The sequence below is a fragment of the Passer domesticus genome, chromosome 3 (assembly GCF_036417665.1).
Source record: "Passer domesticus isolate bPasDom1 chromosome 3, bPasDom1.hap1, whole genome shotgun sequence".
Lineage (NCBI taxonomy): Eukaryota > Metazoa > Chordata > Aves > Passeriformes > Passeridae > Passer > Passer domesticus.
Genome location: NC_087476.1, coordinates 71161133 through 71174462, shown reverse-complemented (window position 1 = coordinate 71174462; position 13330 = coordinate 71161133). Strand labels below are relative to the sequence as shown.

The following is a 13330-nucleotide window of genomic DNA, read 5'->3' as shown; positions in this document are numbered from 1 at the left end:
AAACCATATATTAAAAGAAAAGAAACAAAAAAGTCATGTTTAGCCAGGGAAGATCATGTGGCCTAGAAATAAGCCTTTCCTCAAAGTATGTGAAGTTTCTTGTGCCACTTTTCCCTTTAGATGACTTTAATGAGACAAAGCTGCTTGCATTTTTTCAAACCCACTTGATTTCCTGCATTTCCAGCACAACTGTGATCCACAGTTTGTGCTCAGCACTGGTAACATCAGATTGTTTAGAGTTACCATTAAATGACCACAAGCAAATGTTTCAGAAATACTCAGGTAAGTGGGAAGGACATAATCTCCTATATTTCACAGAATACCAGGTTGGAAGTGACCTCAAGGATCATCTGGTCCAACCTTTCTTGGCAAAACCATGGTCTGGATGTGGCACCCAGTGTTGAGAGTGGACAGTTTGAAAGGCTAAAGGAGGACAGCACAGGGGCTTCCTGCTTTACTCCAGCATGCAAGTAAGCAGCTGCAGCACGTGGGGCAGATGAAGCCAGTGGATGAAAGGGAGCAAAAGAGAGCAGGGAGCCTGCAAGCCAGCTGGGCACTCATAAAAGGAATGGGAGACTAGTCTGTAACAAAAGGACTCATAAAATAATCTGCAAGATGCTAGGGAAAATGACACTTTCCTCAGGTGCCAGATGGGACCATGTAATTTAGGAAGCTGCTCAAAGCAGAAGGAAAAAACCAGTCCTCATGAGTGGGGAGGAAAGATTTGATTGTGAATATTGGGTAAAAAAAACCTGTCTCCATCAAAAGACCAAAGTATCTCTGCCAGCAAATACATTGCTCTCATCTGTATTCTGATTAAATCAAGTATTAGATACTAGACAGCCTTTTGATATTTCTGGCATATTCCCTTCAAGGAGAAGGTGCAGGTGTATCTGCAACTCTGATGCCTCTGAGCATCTGCATTTAGTGCCAGCACAGCTTAGAATGAGCTTAGTATGCTCACTCTCATTCACAACACCAACTAATGGATTCATGCCATCAACAGTAACTGAATATTTCCATATCACTCTAAGAAGTGAAGCTTGGGTATTTCTGAGAAGCTTCCTAGAGATGAAAACCAGTGATTTTTTGGAGGGAATTTGTAGCGTTTTTTGTAAAATGTGGACAAATCATTGTTACCATATTGTACCCATTCACTGCAATGGGGTTTGCTGTACACATGGTGTGACAGAGAAACTGTGGTGTGTTCAGGAATTATAGACTAGCCTGTTACATATGCAAGCCTAGTCATTTTTCTCTCCTTCACTCTAAGAGGATTATGAAAGCATCTCTGTGACATTATAAAAACATTTTAAAAGGATGCTCCTTTGTGTTACTCTGCAGATTGATTTCACTCTCTCTCCTTAGGTTTCTTTCAGACTCTCTTCTAGTTCATGTTTGATTTATTTAAAAAAAAAAACAAAACAAAATAAACAAAACCAACTAAAAATAATCAGCAGCTGAACAACGCTAGGATGTTCTGCAATAACAAACTAGGACAAACTGGAAAAGAAGGTACTGACACACAGTCATAGCAAGAATTCACACTTAAAAAACCCAAGAGGATTTTATGCCTGAGCCTTAATAAGGCTATTTACAGATGATGAAACTCTCCTGTCAGCATCCCTTTAAAGTTTCTCTGTATACATCAACAATCCTGCTGGACAATTGGCGAGACGTTAGGAAGCTTATGGCATGCTGTGCTGTAAAGCTATCTAGTTTTAAAGAGCAAATGACTCATTTAATAGATATGGTTCTGGTGAAAGAACATTCTTCAGAGCTTAGCAAGAAGTTTAAACCACATTAACATTAGAAATCAATAAGCCAAACCACTGTGGACTGCTGAGGTCACGGTTAATAAAGAACAACTTCAATTTTATTTTCATATCCTGTTTTTGGTCTAATCACTTGACCTCATTTTAAAATATGGTCTGGATGTAATTCACCATTCCTCATAAAGAGACTGATTCTTTTCCCAATTTTACTCTCTTCAGTAATTTCTATTATATTAAGTCTGATTTACACCAGAGGAAGTGAATACATTTTCTGATATTTTTAAAGGAAATCGGCCACCCAGTTTAAGCACAGCTCAATTTAATGGTGCCATTTTCTGGCTTTTCTGGCTACATGTTTTACAGCTTCTGTTTGCTATGTGACATAAAAATATGTAGGAATGAGCCCATTGTTTTCTTTCTCCCTTGAGTGGCAGATAACAAAATTGGCTAATTCCTCACTGTCCAGGCTGTGTAGACTGCAGCTGATGGAATAGCATCATTTCCCCCACTGGAAGTAGAGTTGCCTCTGGTCTGCATACAGTCTGAAAGCACACTGAACATATTTGCATATTAATTAGAGTTTGTGTGGAAGATCCCCTACCCATACACAAGTATTTCAGTATTTCAAACAGACTTTGAATTGTTCAAGAATTGAGCCACCCTGAAGTTCCTTGCTAAGCTTGCTGACAGGAAAAGACACAGAAAGGAACATCAAAGGATGTTTGTACCTTTACAAAACCCCATACATTTCCTAAAAAATGGAGACATTGCCAGTCTGAAGGAGCTTTTTGTTTTGTGCTTGTTTTTACTGAACCCCCTACTGAGAAACTCAGTTTTTAGCAAACAAAAGGAAGACCAAGAATCCAGAAGCTGTGTGGCAGGAGACAGTCCGCCTTCAGCACAAACAGCTAAAAATTGCAGTACTGCTAGAATATACTTCCTGGAGTTCTGGTCTCACACACAAGAGAAACATTGCTCATTGGAAAGAAACATTGTGTCTTGGATTTGGGCAAGGAATATCCATCATCTTGAATAGAAAGTCTATGCAGAGGCAGAAACACAGCACTGGCAAAAATGCAGATACCTCAGATTTCCATTAAAAAAATCCTTCAGAAAATATTATCGATCTATGCCTGAGCTGAAAGCAAGACTACAATTTAGTGGTAACAAGAATCTCAGATGACCAGACTACTATTTGCTACTAGACAGCCCTGGGTCATTTATTTTTTCTATTACTAACAGCACTTGTTACTCAAATAATCATACATTTTCATGTGTACCAAAATAGGAATCAAAGAAAAAAGGAATGAGTTTTAATACTTTAAATTTGTGTTCAGCATAACCAAGCCCCACAGCTTAAATTCAGTCACAACTATCTGGGTTTTGCAGACCTTCTCCCAGGTTTCTGGTCAGGGTTTTCTCAAGGTAAGCTCACAATTGTTTTCTGGGTTCCAAACAGTGGATTTAAAAAACATAAAACAGGTTGTGAAAATATCCTATTCTTTTAAAGTTCTGGTCTTTGGCTATAGAATCATCAGTAATATATTGCCCATGATTAATACTGCTGCACATCACATATCCCACTTTTTCACATAGCATGGTTTTCTCTCTTTACTTTCCCATGATCACTCAGAATTATTTTAAACATCTCCAGCTGATGTCTAGACACATGGGCACCTGAATTGGTATCAACAGCATATTCAGTAACTTTTAATTTTTTAAACATTTTTAATGACTTTGTTCAGAAAATGCTCATCTGCTGCTTTTTGGCAGCAGCTCAAGCTGTGTCTCTGTTAGTGCACTGTGATTAAATGGCTTCAAGGAACAAGACATCTGGGACTCTACCTGGGGAAAGCTGGAGTTGAACTGGGAAGGAAATCTGGTCTGGCTGCATGAGGGGGATGTGTAGGAGCCAAGCAGGGCACCTGTCAGCTTCCTGGAGTCACCCTTTGGAAGAGGCTTTGGTGCCAGCAGTGAAACTGCACACTCTTGGGAGTGTAACTGCCAGGGAATCTCATGAATGAGTAGACTGGGATGTTTCCTTAACAATGACCTCTACTAGAGTAATTCTGTGATGCTGTATAGAAAGAAGCCTTTAAATACCTATGGTAAGAGGAGGACAAAAAAATATGAAACAAAGGACATAATACAATTTCCCTTGAGAAGTCAATAAAATAAATGGAATTCTAACACTAATAGATTTGAAGCCTTCCTGTGATTTCTGAACTAGGAAGCTATGAGCAATTTGGTCTCTTCATTCCATTCCCTGGTCCTGCTACAGCCTTTTAAGACAGTACAACAGCCAGAGATATTGGTTGTCTGTCTGAAAGGAGAATCAAAATAAAACCTAAAAAAAAATTCCCCTCTATCCCGCACCTCCACCCCCTTTTTATTTTTAATTTCTTCCATGGTGAAGGTTTTGGAAGTCTGCTAGATACAGTTATTATGGAAATATGTGGATTGGTTGTTTTACCCATGAGTCAAAAATGTCTCCAGAGAGCTACCACTGTGCAAGACAGCAATTGACTTCAGAGTCTGCAAAACAGCAAAGATCTACCTTGGCAAGACTGGATGTAATTGTACCAGCCTTGCTTTCTGTTCTGTGGCCAGTGTGGAGCTAACACAACAAAATGCTTCAGCCCTGCCACTCTATGGCTGGCCAGACCAAGCACCTATTACAGAACTTTTCCTTCTGCCATTGGATTCTCCATGAGAGAGAATAAAGGCAACATGGTGAAAGAGAGAAATGAAGGAAGTGCAAAGAATCGAAGGAAAAATTGCTGTGTGCATGGAGAAAAGAGATGATATCAAGTTTTGCTTTTGAATTGAATTATAGTCTTCGCTGGAGAAGAAGGAAGATGGGATGAAGAATAACTTGTTTTGGCAATAATTAATGGCTCTGATGGCTTCAAAATAGTCCAACACAAATTCCCGAGTTTCACTGACTTTTTTCTATATTAGAACCAGTCAGCACAGAGCTCAAGAAGTGCTGCAACAACATAATGTACACAGCAATTCTCTTTTCCATACTGAAAACTGTTTTCCCAAACGACTGCTCTACAATTAGCTAGTTTGCATTACAAATATTCTAAACATTGTCCCACATTACTGGATTTTAGGCACAAAAATGATGAACTATTTTGAGAATTTATATTGAATAACACACAGAGGACTTAAATAGCTTCTGTATAAAGCTTTCACATGCCTAAACCAAATAGACTACCCTCTCAGGAACAACAAAAAAATAATTGAAATTATCGCTTATGTTTGTAATAGTGGCCTCAGAAAAAACTGTACCTAATAAAATACAGTCCACATTGTGATAAATGTCTCAATAAGGATCCCTTCAATAAAGATGTGCATATAAATTTTGATATGTCACTTCTAGGGCAGAAACAGAACATTTTGTAATTTTGCCATGATTGGTGTTTTTCCCTCTTACAGAAGTAAACATCTGCATCAACTCATATTTGATTTTGGCCCCTCAGTACTGCACAGCATGGCTTGCTGTGCCGGGAGGACTTTGTTGATGTTTTAAATATTTCCATATTACTGTTTGAATTCAGATCACAAACACATCTTTGAAGTCAATTTCCCAATCACCTCCACTTACTTGGCTTCAGATCATATGGAATGGTCTTAAGAGTACAGAGCCTCCAGACAGAGCCAACCTAACATGATTTCACCCACTAAAAGGCATCCAGTCATGGAAGTGGACAAGGAAGAGCCTGAAAGATCTCCAAAAACTGGGTTAGCAACACCCTGAATTTTCTTAGTGCTCCACACTTGCTGCTCATGTAAACATAGTCTTTGCCTTCATGTGTCTAAACCAGGCATTTTTTGTGAGCACAAGGCTTCCAAGAGGATTATTCTTAAAAACTCCAGTTAATTAAAATGTCCAATTAAACATCCTTTACCTATGCCAAAACTGTATTATGGTCTCTGATAAATATTCCCATGTCATTAAAACACTAAAAGCCAGACAAAAAACTTTTCCCCGTGGTGAAGATTAATTAAGGAAGAACCATGTGCCCCCAACACAACTGCTTTTGTCAGCAAAATAACTAGGAGCTCTATAGACAAAGCTTTCTGTCACTTTTGGAAATCAAACGTTTTCAGTTGGATGGGAAAAATGGAAGAAATAACTACTGAAAGTCCTTTTTGTGTATGTAGTTATAACTGCTGGTTTTCAATAACTGAGATAAAGGACTAAAATGAATATTGGACTATAAACTCTTATCCAAACCTGTGTCCCTTCAGAGCCAGCTTACCCTCGAGTTCATTTCCGTTAGCACAGCTTTTCGAAGGGAACAGACCAATCCTCACAGAAACGTGTTCACAGACAAATTGCCCACGTTGTTCAGCACTGTTATTTGGCAAGGTCTCCAGCCAGATGGGTTTGCTAATGACTTCTGTAAGGTGCTTAAATCAGAAGGTACTGTAACTCATGACTGCCATGTTTAATTACCCTGCTAATACAGCTTAGTGGATATTGTTTGGTATGTAAAAGTCAGAGTTTTTGATGAAAAATACAATACAAAATGGTCTTTTAAATTTTAAATTTGGTAGGATACCAAAGGCTTGATTATTTGCCCATATACAGCCTTTGCTAAGAAGAGTCTCTCAGAACAATTGTTACAGCAGTGACAGACATTTGTTCAATTTATAAAACACTTCTCAGCCCATGTGCACTAACAATAGACATAGAATTTTAGTTCCATGAGTTTAATATATTTTTAATTACTCAATAATTTTGCATAGGTTTGCCTGAATGCATTCAGCAACCAAGAGGAAACTGGAACAAAACAATGGTCTTGAACTTTTTTTTTCCTCAGGGTAACTCAAATGTGCTCATTAGCTCAATTTCATTTTGCAAAGGTGTCCCTTTTTTGGTGTGGACTTTAAGCTCAGTACTGTACACAAAGCATCTCACATATGCTAACACTGCAATCAAATCCTCAGTTGCTGGCACAAGAAGATGGCAAGTTATTTCCTGCTACAACTAACATATAAGGAAATATGAAGAAACTAAACCTCATTTTCTCCAGGATGTTTTTGTCAGTAAAGCAGGATTTTTTTTATCCCTAGGCCACTAATCAATGCCTATAAACAGTCCAAACAGCTTTTGTTCAGACTGGGGAAGCCAACTCCTGGCTTCCAGGACAGGATGCACCAAAGAAATTAACTGTGATCATGGTGGGTACCCCTCCTCAGTAACAAGGGATCCTGACAGCTCTGATGGGTTGAACTGCCTCTGGATGGAGAGCCCAGGGACTGAGCTGAACAGAACAGAAACCTGAGTTTTTACTGGTAACAATGACTACAGATAGTACAAGATAAAATATTTCAGGTTTAGATTTTAACATTTATTAAAAAAGCAGGATGTATGTTCATTTCAAATTAAACAGTTAAAAATGTTAAAGCATACAAACAAATCAATTGTGTACTAGCAGCATCCAATTGTTAGAATTTTCTAGAACTCCTCAGTACAGTCTTGGCAAGCTCAAAATATTACAACTTGCAACCAACTGACCTCACCATAGTGCAGATAAAACAAACTTTATAAAAACAACAATTTAAGGTTAAATAAGCTTAAATAAAGGTGTTAAATACAAGACACTTGATCAAAGCTTCTGTACAAAGATAAACAAATTTGGCATTGTACAACTGATTGGCTGGCTCACACCATAGATGATTTCAATAGTTAAGCAGTGTAGATGTTTAGCTGAACATCAACTATACAAAAGTAACTGAAGTTGGGAGTGGGCTAACCCCAGTGAGCCATTTACAAGGCATGTGTATTTTTAGAAAATCAGAACACTGTTTATATTCAGGCACCATTTGTTCCTGCAAATAAATAATCTCTAATGTATCTGCATCCAAACTAGTGTTAAACACGTCAGTGCTAACATTTTATAAACACAGCTCTGTGACTATTCACTATACCTCCATTCTTATTGCTATGACAATGTGGACTGTGGAAATAAAACTACTGTACATACAAAAAAATAGAGCACCTTTTAAACATTAAAGTATATGTCTGGTTATTCTTTTTATCTTACAATACTGAAGCCCAAGCTAATTTAAATTGCTTTAACATCTTCACCAGCACACCTGAAATGCAGGAACTAAAACCCCAAATATTCCTCTTCAGGCAAGCCCCAGCCAGAGCAATTTCTAAAAATGTCTAAAATGACACTAAGGATTTTTTACATTCATCTGCACACAAACAAGTATCTGCTATTCTCTGCTTTCTTCATACGAATTTAAAAACGGGTTGCCACAGTTCTCTCTCCTTTTCAGATGAATAAAGCTGGACAGAAAATGTAGCAGAAACACCTAAAATGGATTGTGAACACAGTGAAATTATTACCCCGCTAATTCAAAGATACAGCTGTTACGTTGTTCAAATAAGTGTTTTGCAGGGCCCCATTAGGATTTTTTGTCTATCGTATTAAAAAACCATTCTGTAAATTTCCTCAGTTGAGCAGCTGCTGTTTGAGACTCTTCCTGAAGCCTCATGTTATCTTGTCTCAGGTGCTGCACCTCTGCTTGGAGAACTGCCTTGTCCTGTTTTTCCTGGTTAACAAAGATACAAGTTGAGCAAAGTAAGTAGTGATGACAACATTTATTTTTGTTGTTAATATTTCTATGCAAGTCGTAACAGCTGAGCTCCCTAATTCATTCTGACAACATATTCCCCAAATATGCTCCAACTACCTCATTCATTCCAAGAAAATACTACAAGCTAAAAAGAAAACTAGATATTAGTTAAATAGAAAAATTAAAGGCATTTACACCATTTAACGACAACAAAAAAGCATTAAAAGTATAAGAAGCTTTTAGCTATAATAAATGGTATGTGAGAGTCCAAGTTGTAAGTAATTGATTTCAAACATGGAAGAACAATACCTAATTTCAATATTTTTCCTTACATGATTATTTCCTTACCAAGAGCAGCCTCATTTCTATTATCCTGGCAATATCTCCAGCTCTGAATTTTGACAGCATATGAGGCACAAATCAAGTCATTGCTACATGACCAAAGTAGCAAAAGGCAACAAGGATGACAAAACTGGGGTGCTAACTACTTAGCAATGGTGCCCTGTCCATATCCTTATCCTATATACATCCATAGTACCATAAATAAAGATGAAGTGTTTCCTTCTTTCTGGGGTATGACTATTTGTAGGACTGTTGCTCTGTAGTAAAGACCCATAAACTACTTAGCCTTGGGCCAATTTCCTCACATAACCATTCCCACAGGACCTTCTGCACCTCGGTGCTCTGAGCAACCACTGAGTCCTCCTGTGTAGTTTAACTGATGTACTTCTTTCAAGCCCTTGATGATCTCTGTGTAAAAGTGAAACTGCTAAAACTGGGGAACAGTTATGGTGCTAGTGGTCTCTTACCTTTCTCAGGTCAGTTTGTAGCTGCCGGAGGATGACTTCCAGCTGGTTTACTTTTCCAGTCAGAGTACTTGGAGCATGTTCCCTGCAAAGTAAACCACTACCTTCACTCTGAGTTAGTGAAAAACATCTTCTTTCCAGTTTTAGCAGAGTTACACTTTTAGTAATAGCAAAGGAAACCAACCATAGTTAGGAAAATAGAGACAAAACTAGCATCAGTAAAAGACTATTACTAGAACATAAATCCAGTCCTGCAATATCTGAAATTCAACACTGCTTCTCATGCAAATCAGGCAGAAGTCACAATGATTTTAAGAAGCAATGTTTTAGGAATGACTTGCACATACCCCCACAGTGCCACACTCACTGCTCCATGGTGTGCAGGCACATTGGTTAAACTGCTTTCTGATAAGGATTGTACTAATCTCAAGCAAGATGCAGCAGCAATTACTGCAAATCAAAAGAGCTGTGAAAAGTTCTTTTGTCTGCTGTGCAGTAGACCAAAAGAGCTGTAAAAAGTTCTTTTGTCTGCTGTGCAGCAGTGTCATTTTCAGTAAAGCATAAACCTATGGCTTAATGGAGACAAATATTTTGTTTAAAGGTCAAAACATAAAATATTGCCACAGGTTAATCAAATGCATGACTGAGGGAAAATACTGAGATAGCTTCTGTTTTCTGAATGACAATGAGCACTGTGGGAGACAGTCCCGTGTACATTATAGATGCAATTAGCCGTCGTGTGAGTAATTGAGTCTAAAAGAGAGCAGGTGAAGAGAGAGGATTTACATTCAAAGCTGAATCAGCTGCTTCATGCAATTGCACAAATCTGACAGGTTTGCCATGGCTAAAAGGGGAACATCTTTAACAGTCTTTTGCAATCCTTACTGATCATTAGCCTCGGGAAAGATATGGACTTAAAAGTCATTACAATAAATGTGCTTTACCATGTAAGCAAGCTAATTTGTGTAAAATTGGTTCAAATTAAAATGTGATAGTCTAACAAGCAAGAAGACTTTTCCCTCTATTTCTCATTCTTCCATTCCTACAATTGAAGAGCAAAAGTAATCAAAGATGTGTTTTTCTTTTAAAGTGTAGTGGTGTGCAGACTGTACTGCTGAATCTATAACAAGAATGATCTTTAAATTAACAAGTATACTCCTTAGAGCAGGATAGGTGAAGAGTCGGGGGGGGGGGCGGGAAACAGGAATAATTTCTCTCACAGCACTGGGAAGAATTTGAAGAATTGGGTAGTTTGGCATAAATTCTGCAGTCCTCTGTTACAGATTCTCTTGATTAATTGACCTCCGTATAAAAGAAAAATAACAGGTTTGCAAATAGCAAATAGTTGCAAAGATAGAATAGACCCTGTTCCAAGGTTTGAGACATTTGCTGCCGATCAGGTTATTGTATCCTACAGAGTTGAGCTCCTGTTATTAGTTCTATTAAAACGAAAACAGAAATAAATGTAACAAAAATTATTATTGTAAAGGAGGAATACAGTGAGAAATTTGATTATCTGAAACTCTGCATCTAATCTTGATCTCCATTACAGACCTATTGCAGTGAGAGAGAAGTTGACTTGGAGAAACAAAAGTTTTCAAAATTAAAGAAATTATAAGTCAAGGCAACAAGTCTGCCATCAAACAGCCATGAAACATGCATACAGGCAATTTGACATGCATCATTAAGAGAAAATCTTTCCTTAAAATAAGAAAATTTAAATAAATCATTCATTTTGAAAGAAATATGCTTCAATTCTGACATACCCCGCATCCTCAAGAAAATCTTTTCCATCTGGGGGACTCTCATCCAAAGGTAACTCCTGTGCTCCTTCCAAGCCCTGAGCTTGCTGCATATCATTCAAGGTGCAAAAGGATGCTACTCTCTGATCTGTAAAAAAGTAACATAAGGATACCTCTAAAACTGGACAAAATAAAAGGCTATATTACAGCCATTATCCTGGTTCAGTTAGTGAAAACGGATGTAGGCTTCTACATCTCAGCTTTGAAGATAATCAGCAGATTATGCATCAACTAGTTGGCTTCCCCACACCTGCATCCAAAGGCAACCCCAAAGCAATTTTTTAATGTCTGCCAGCAGTATGACAGTTTTGGTCTGGACCACTTAATGCTGATATGAACAGTAAATTGGTTTTGATGAAATATGCAGAAAACCATTACAGAATTCAGGTCCACAACAAATGACAGTAATAATTCAGCAAAAAGGTTTGCATTTTTTCCATGGACTTAAAGCCCTCAGATTCCTCAGAAGTCTTCACTTTTCATTTTGTACTGCTTTACTGTCTCAAGCATTTGCAGAAGCTAATGGTAATCTGCATACTTGAAAACCAATAAATTCACACTATTTTTATCAATTGAGTTTTATTCTACGTATTACTAAAGCACTCTATTATCTGCATTGAATTTCACTAGAACATAATCTAACAAGCACAGATGCAATTACCTATGGATATACAGTGTGGTTGCCAAAATACATCAGTCACCACATAATAGAAGTATGCCATGCACATCATCATTGCACAGAACAGGAGTAAATGATGCATTCATTGGGATTTAATTTGTCTTCTTTAAAATAAAAAAAACCAAAACAACCAAAATCCATATTCTGTGGAGATTGATTTAGCTTATTTCTGCCAAACAAAATCCATGTCTGTGGGCTTGTATGAATTCTGGCGACAACATGCCTGCCTTACCCTTTCTCCCGTTGCTCTACCACCCCACCAGGCCCAAAGCTTGCATTATCATGCAAACGTGCAAACATAGGAAGTATCAAAAAAAGTTTACAAAAGGCAAAAGTCATCAATCCCAGACCATCACCTAGAAACGGCGTCTGATGACAGAACGGCCCAAATTCTTCATCTGAGTCAAAACCTGGAATAAGATTTAGAATGTTCCTATAAACAAGACAGTCCATCTCCACTGGAGCAGCTGTGGCCCTTGCGGCAGCGCACGCAGTGGGATGTTCCCTGTGCAATTCCTGCTGGCACTCACTCCCAGCCTTGCCAGGCCATTTCTACACAACACCAACATTACAGTAAGCACAAGGTGCCACGCCCCACGTTTCTAATAGCAGCACCCAGGATTGTGGCACAGCCTGGCAACTTGGCAGGCTACATAAGAGGACAATCCTTCAAACACTTAAGGACACGAACAGTGAATATAGGCCAGATCTCTTCAAATGGGAAGGACAAGTTCTACCAAACAAAAATAGGAAATCACTAAAATGCTCTTTGTTGGTTTAAAAAAAACCTTTCAGCATAGCATAGATTGCCAATTCATTCTATAATACAATGAACAAAAGTTATGCAACTTCTGTCCAATTTTTGTCTGATTTTGTCCAATTTCAAAGACTGCAGCACATTTCCCCTGCTTTTAGCCTTATTTCTGACTACTGATGCATCTCAGCAAATATGAACGTGACTATTTCATATGTGCTGACAATAAGGTAAGAATATAATTTTAAGCACATAATCAATGACATAATTTGCAGATTTGAAATCTACTAAGATAAATAGATTTACATTGTACAAGTAAATAAAACTTAGTTTTGCAGATCAAACACAGTATGTATCCCAGGAACAAGACAGTATAAACCATTAGTCTGAAGTACACAGATAATTAATCTCACCTTCATAGTATTAACATTTTCATTACAACAACTAGTTTTTATAAAGAAAAATTAAGTGTATTTCTGGGTATGATGCTGTAGACCTAGATTCTGCTTCCTCCAAAAAACAGGGACCCCTTCTATTCAATTGAAGCAAAACATACATACTAAGCAGAAGAAAATACATGTAAATCACAGAGCTGTTACTTTTAAATGAGACGTCCCTGCCAAACTCCAAAGAATCCATCCAAAGAAAACTATTTACAGATAATATATTGGTCTTTATATCAGAAGTTTAAACAAGTGACTTAGCAAGACCAAAGATGAGACAAAAATTCATGTTTAAATTTATAGTAAAAGAGTCATACAACTGAAACCACTAAGAGCTTGAATCTCTATTTTCATTGTTCCAGACCACTAACAGAGACCAGAAAAAACTCCAGGCAATTCTGATGTACTGGAAGCAGAAAAGGCTAAAATGAGTATAGTGCATGAAGCCACTCTCTCATTGTTAAGGTA

At 37.8% G+C, this 13330-nt stretch overlaps 1 protein-coding gene across 6 annotated transcripts in view; it reads right to left on the bottom strand.

The window, feature by feature from the left end:
• Positions 1–7119: 7119 nt before the first annotated feature.
• Positions 7120–13330, bottom strand: part of SIPA1L2 (signal induced proliferation associated 1 like 2) — a 254937-nt gene continuing 248726 nt past the window's right edge. For 4 of the 6 annotated variants that reach the window (XM_064413831.1, XM_064413834.1, XM_064413830.1 and 1 more), the window contains 4 exons: positions 12022–12075; positions 10951–11074; positions 9188–9269; positions 7120–8354 (listed from right to left, as the gene is read on the bottom strand). In XM_064413831.1, coding sequence (XP_064269901.1) covers positions 8208–8354; positions 9188–9269; positions 10951–11074; positions 12022–12075 — 407 coding nt within the window. In that variant the 3' untranslated portion in view covers positions 7120–8207. The remainder of the gene's footprint in view (positions 8355–9187; positions 9270–10950; positions 11075–12021; positions 12076–13330) is intronic. The other 2 variants (XM_064413833.1, XM_064413835.1) reach the window with 1 other exon arrangement.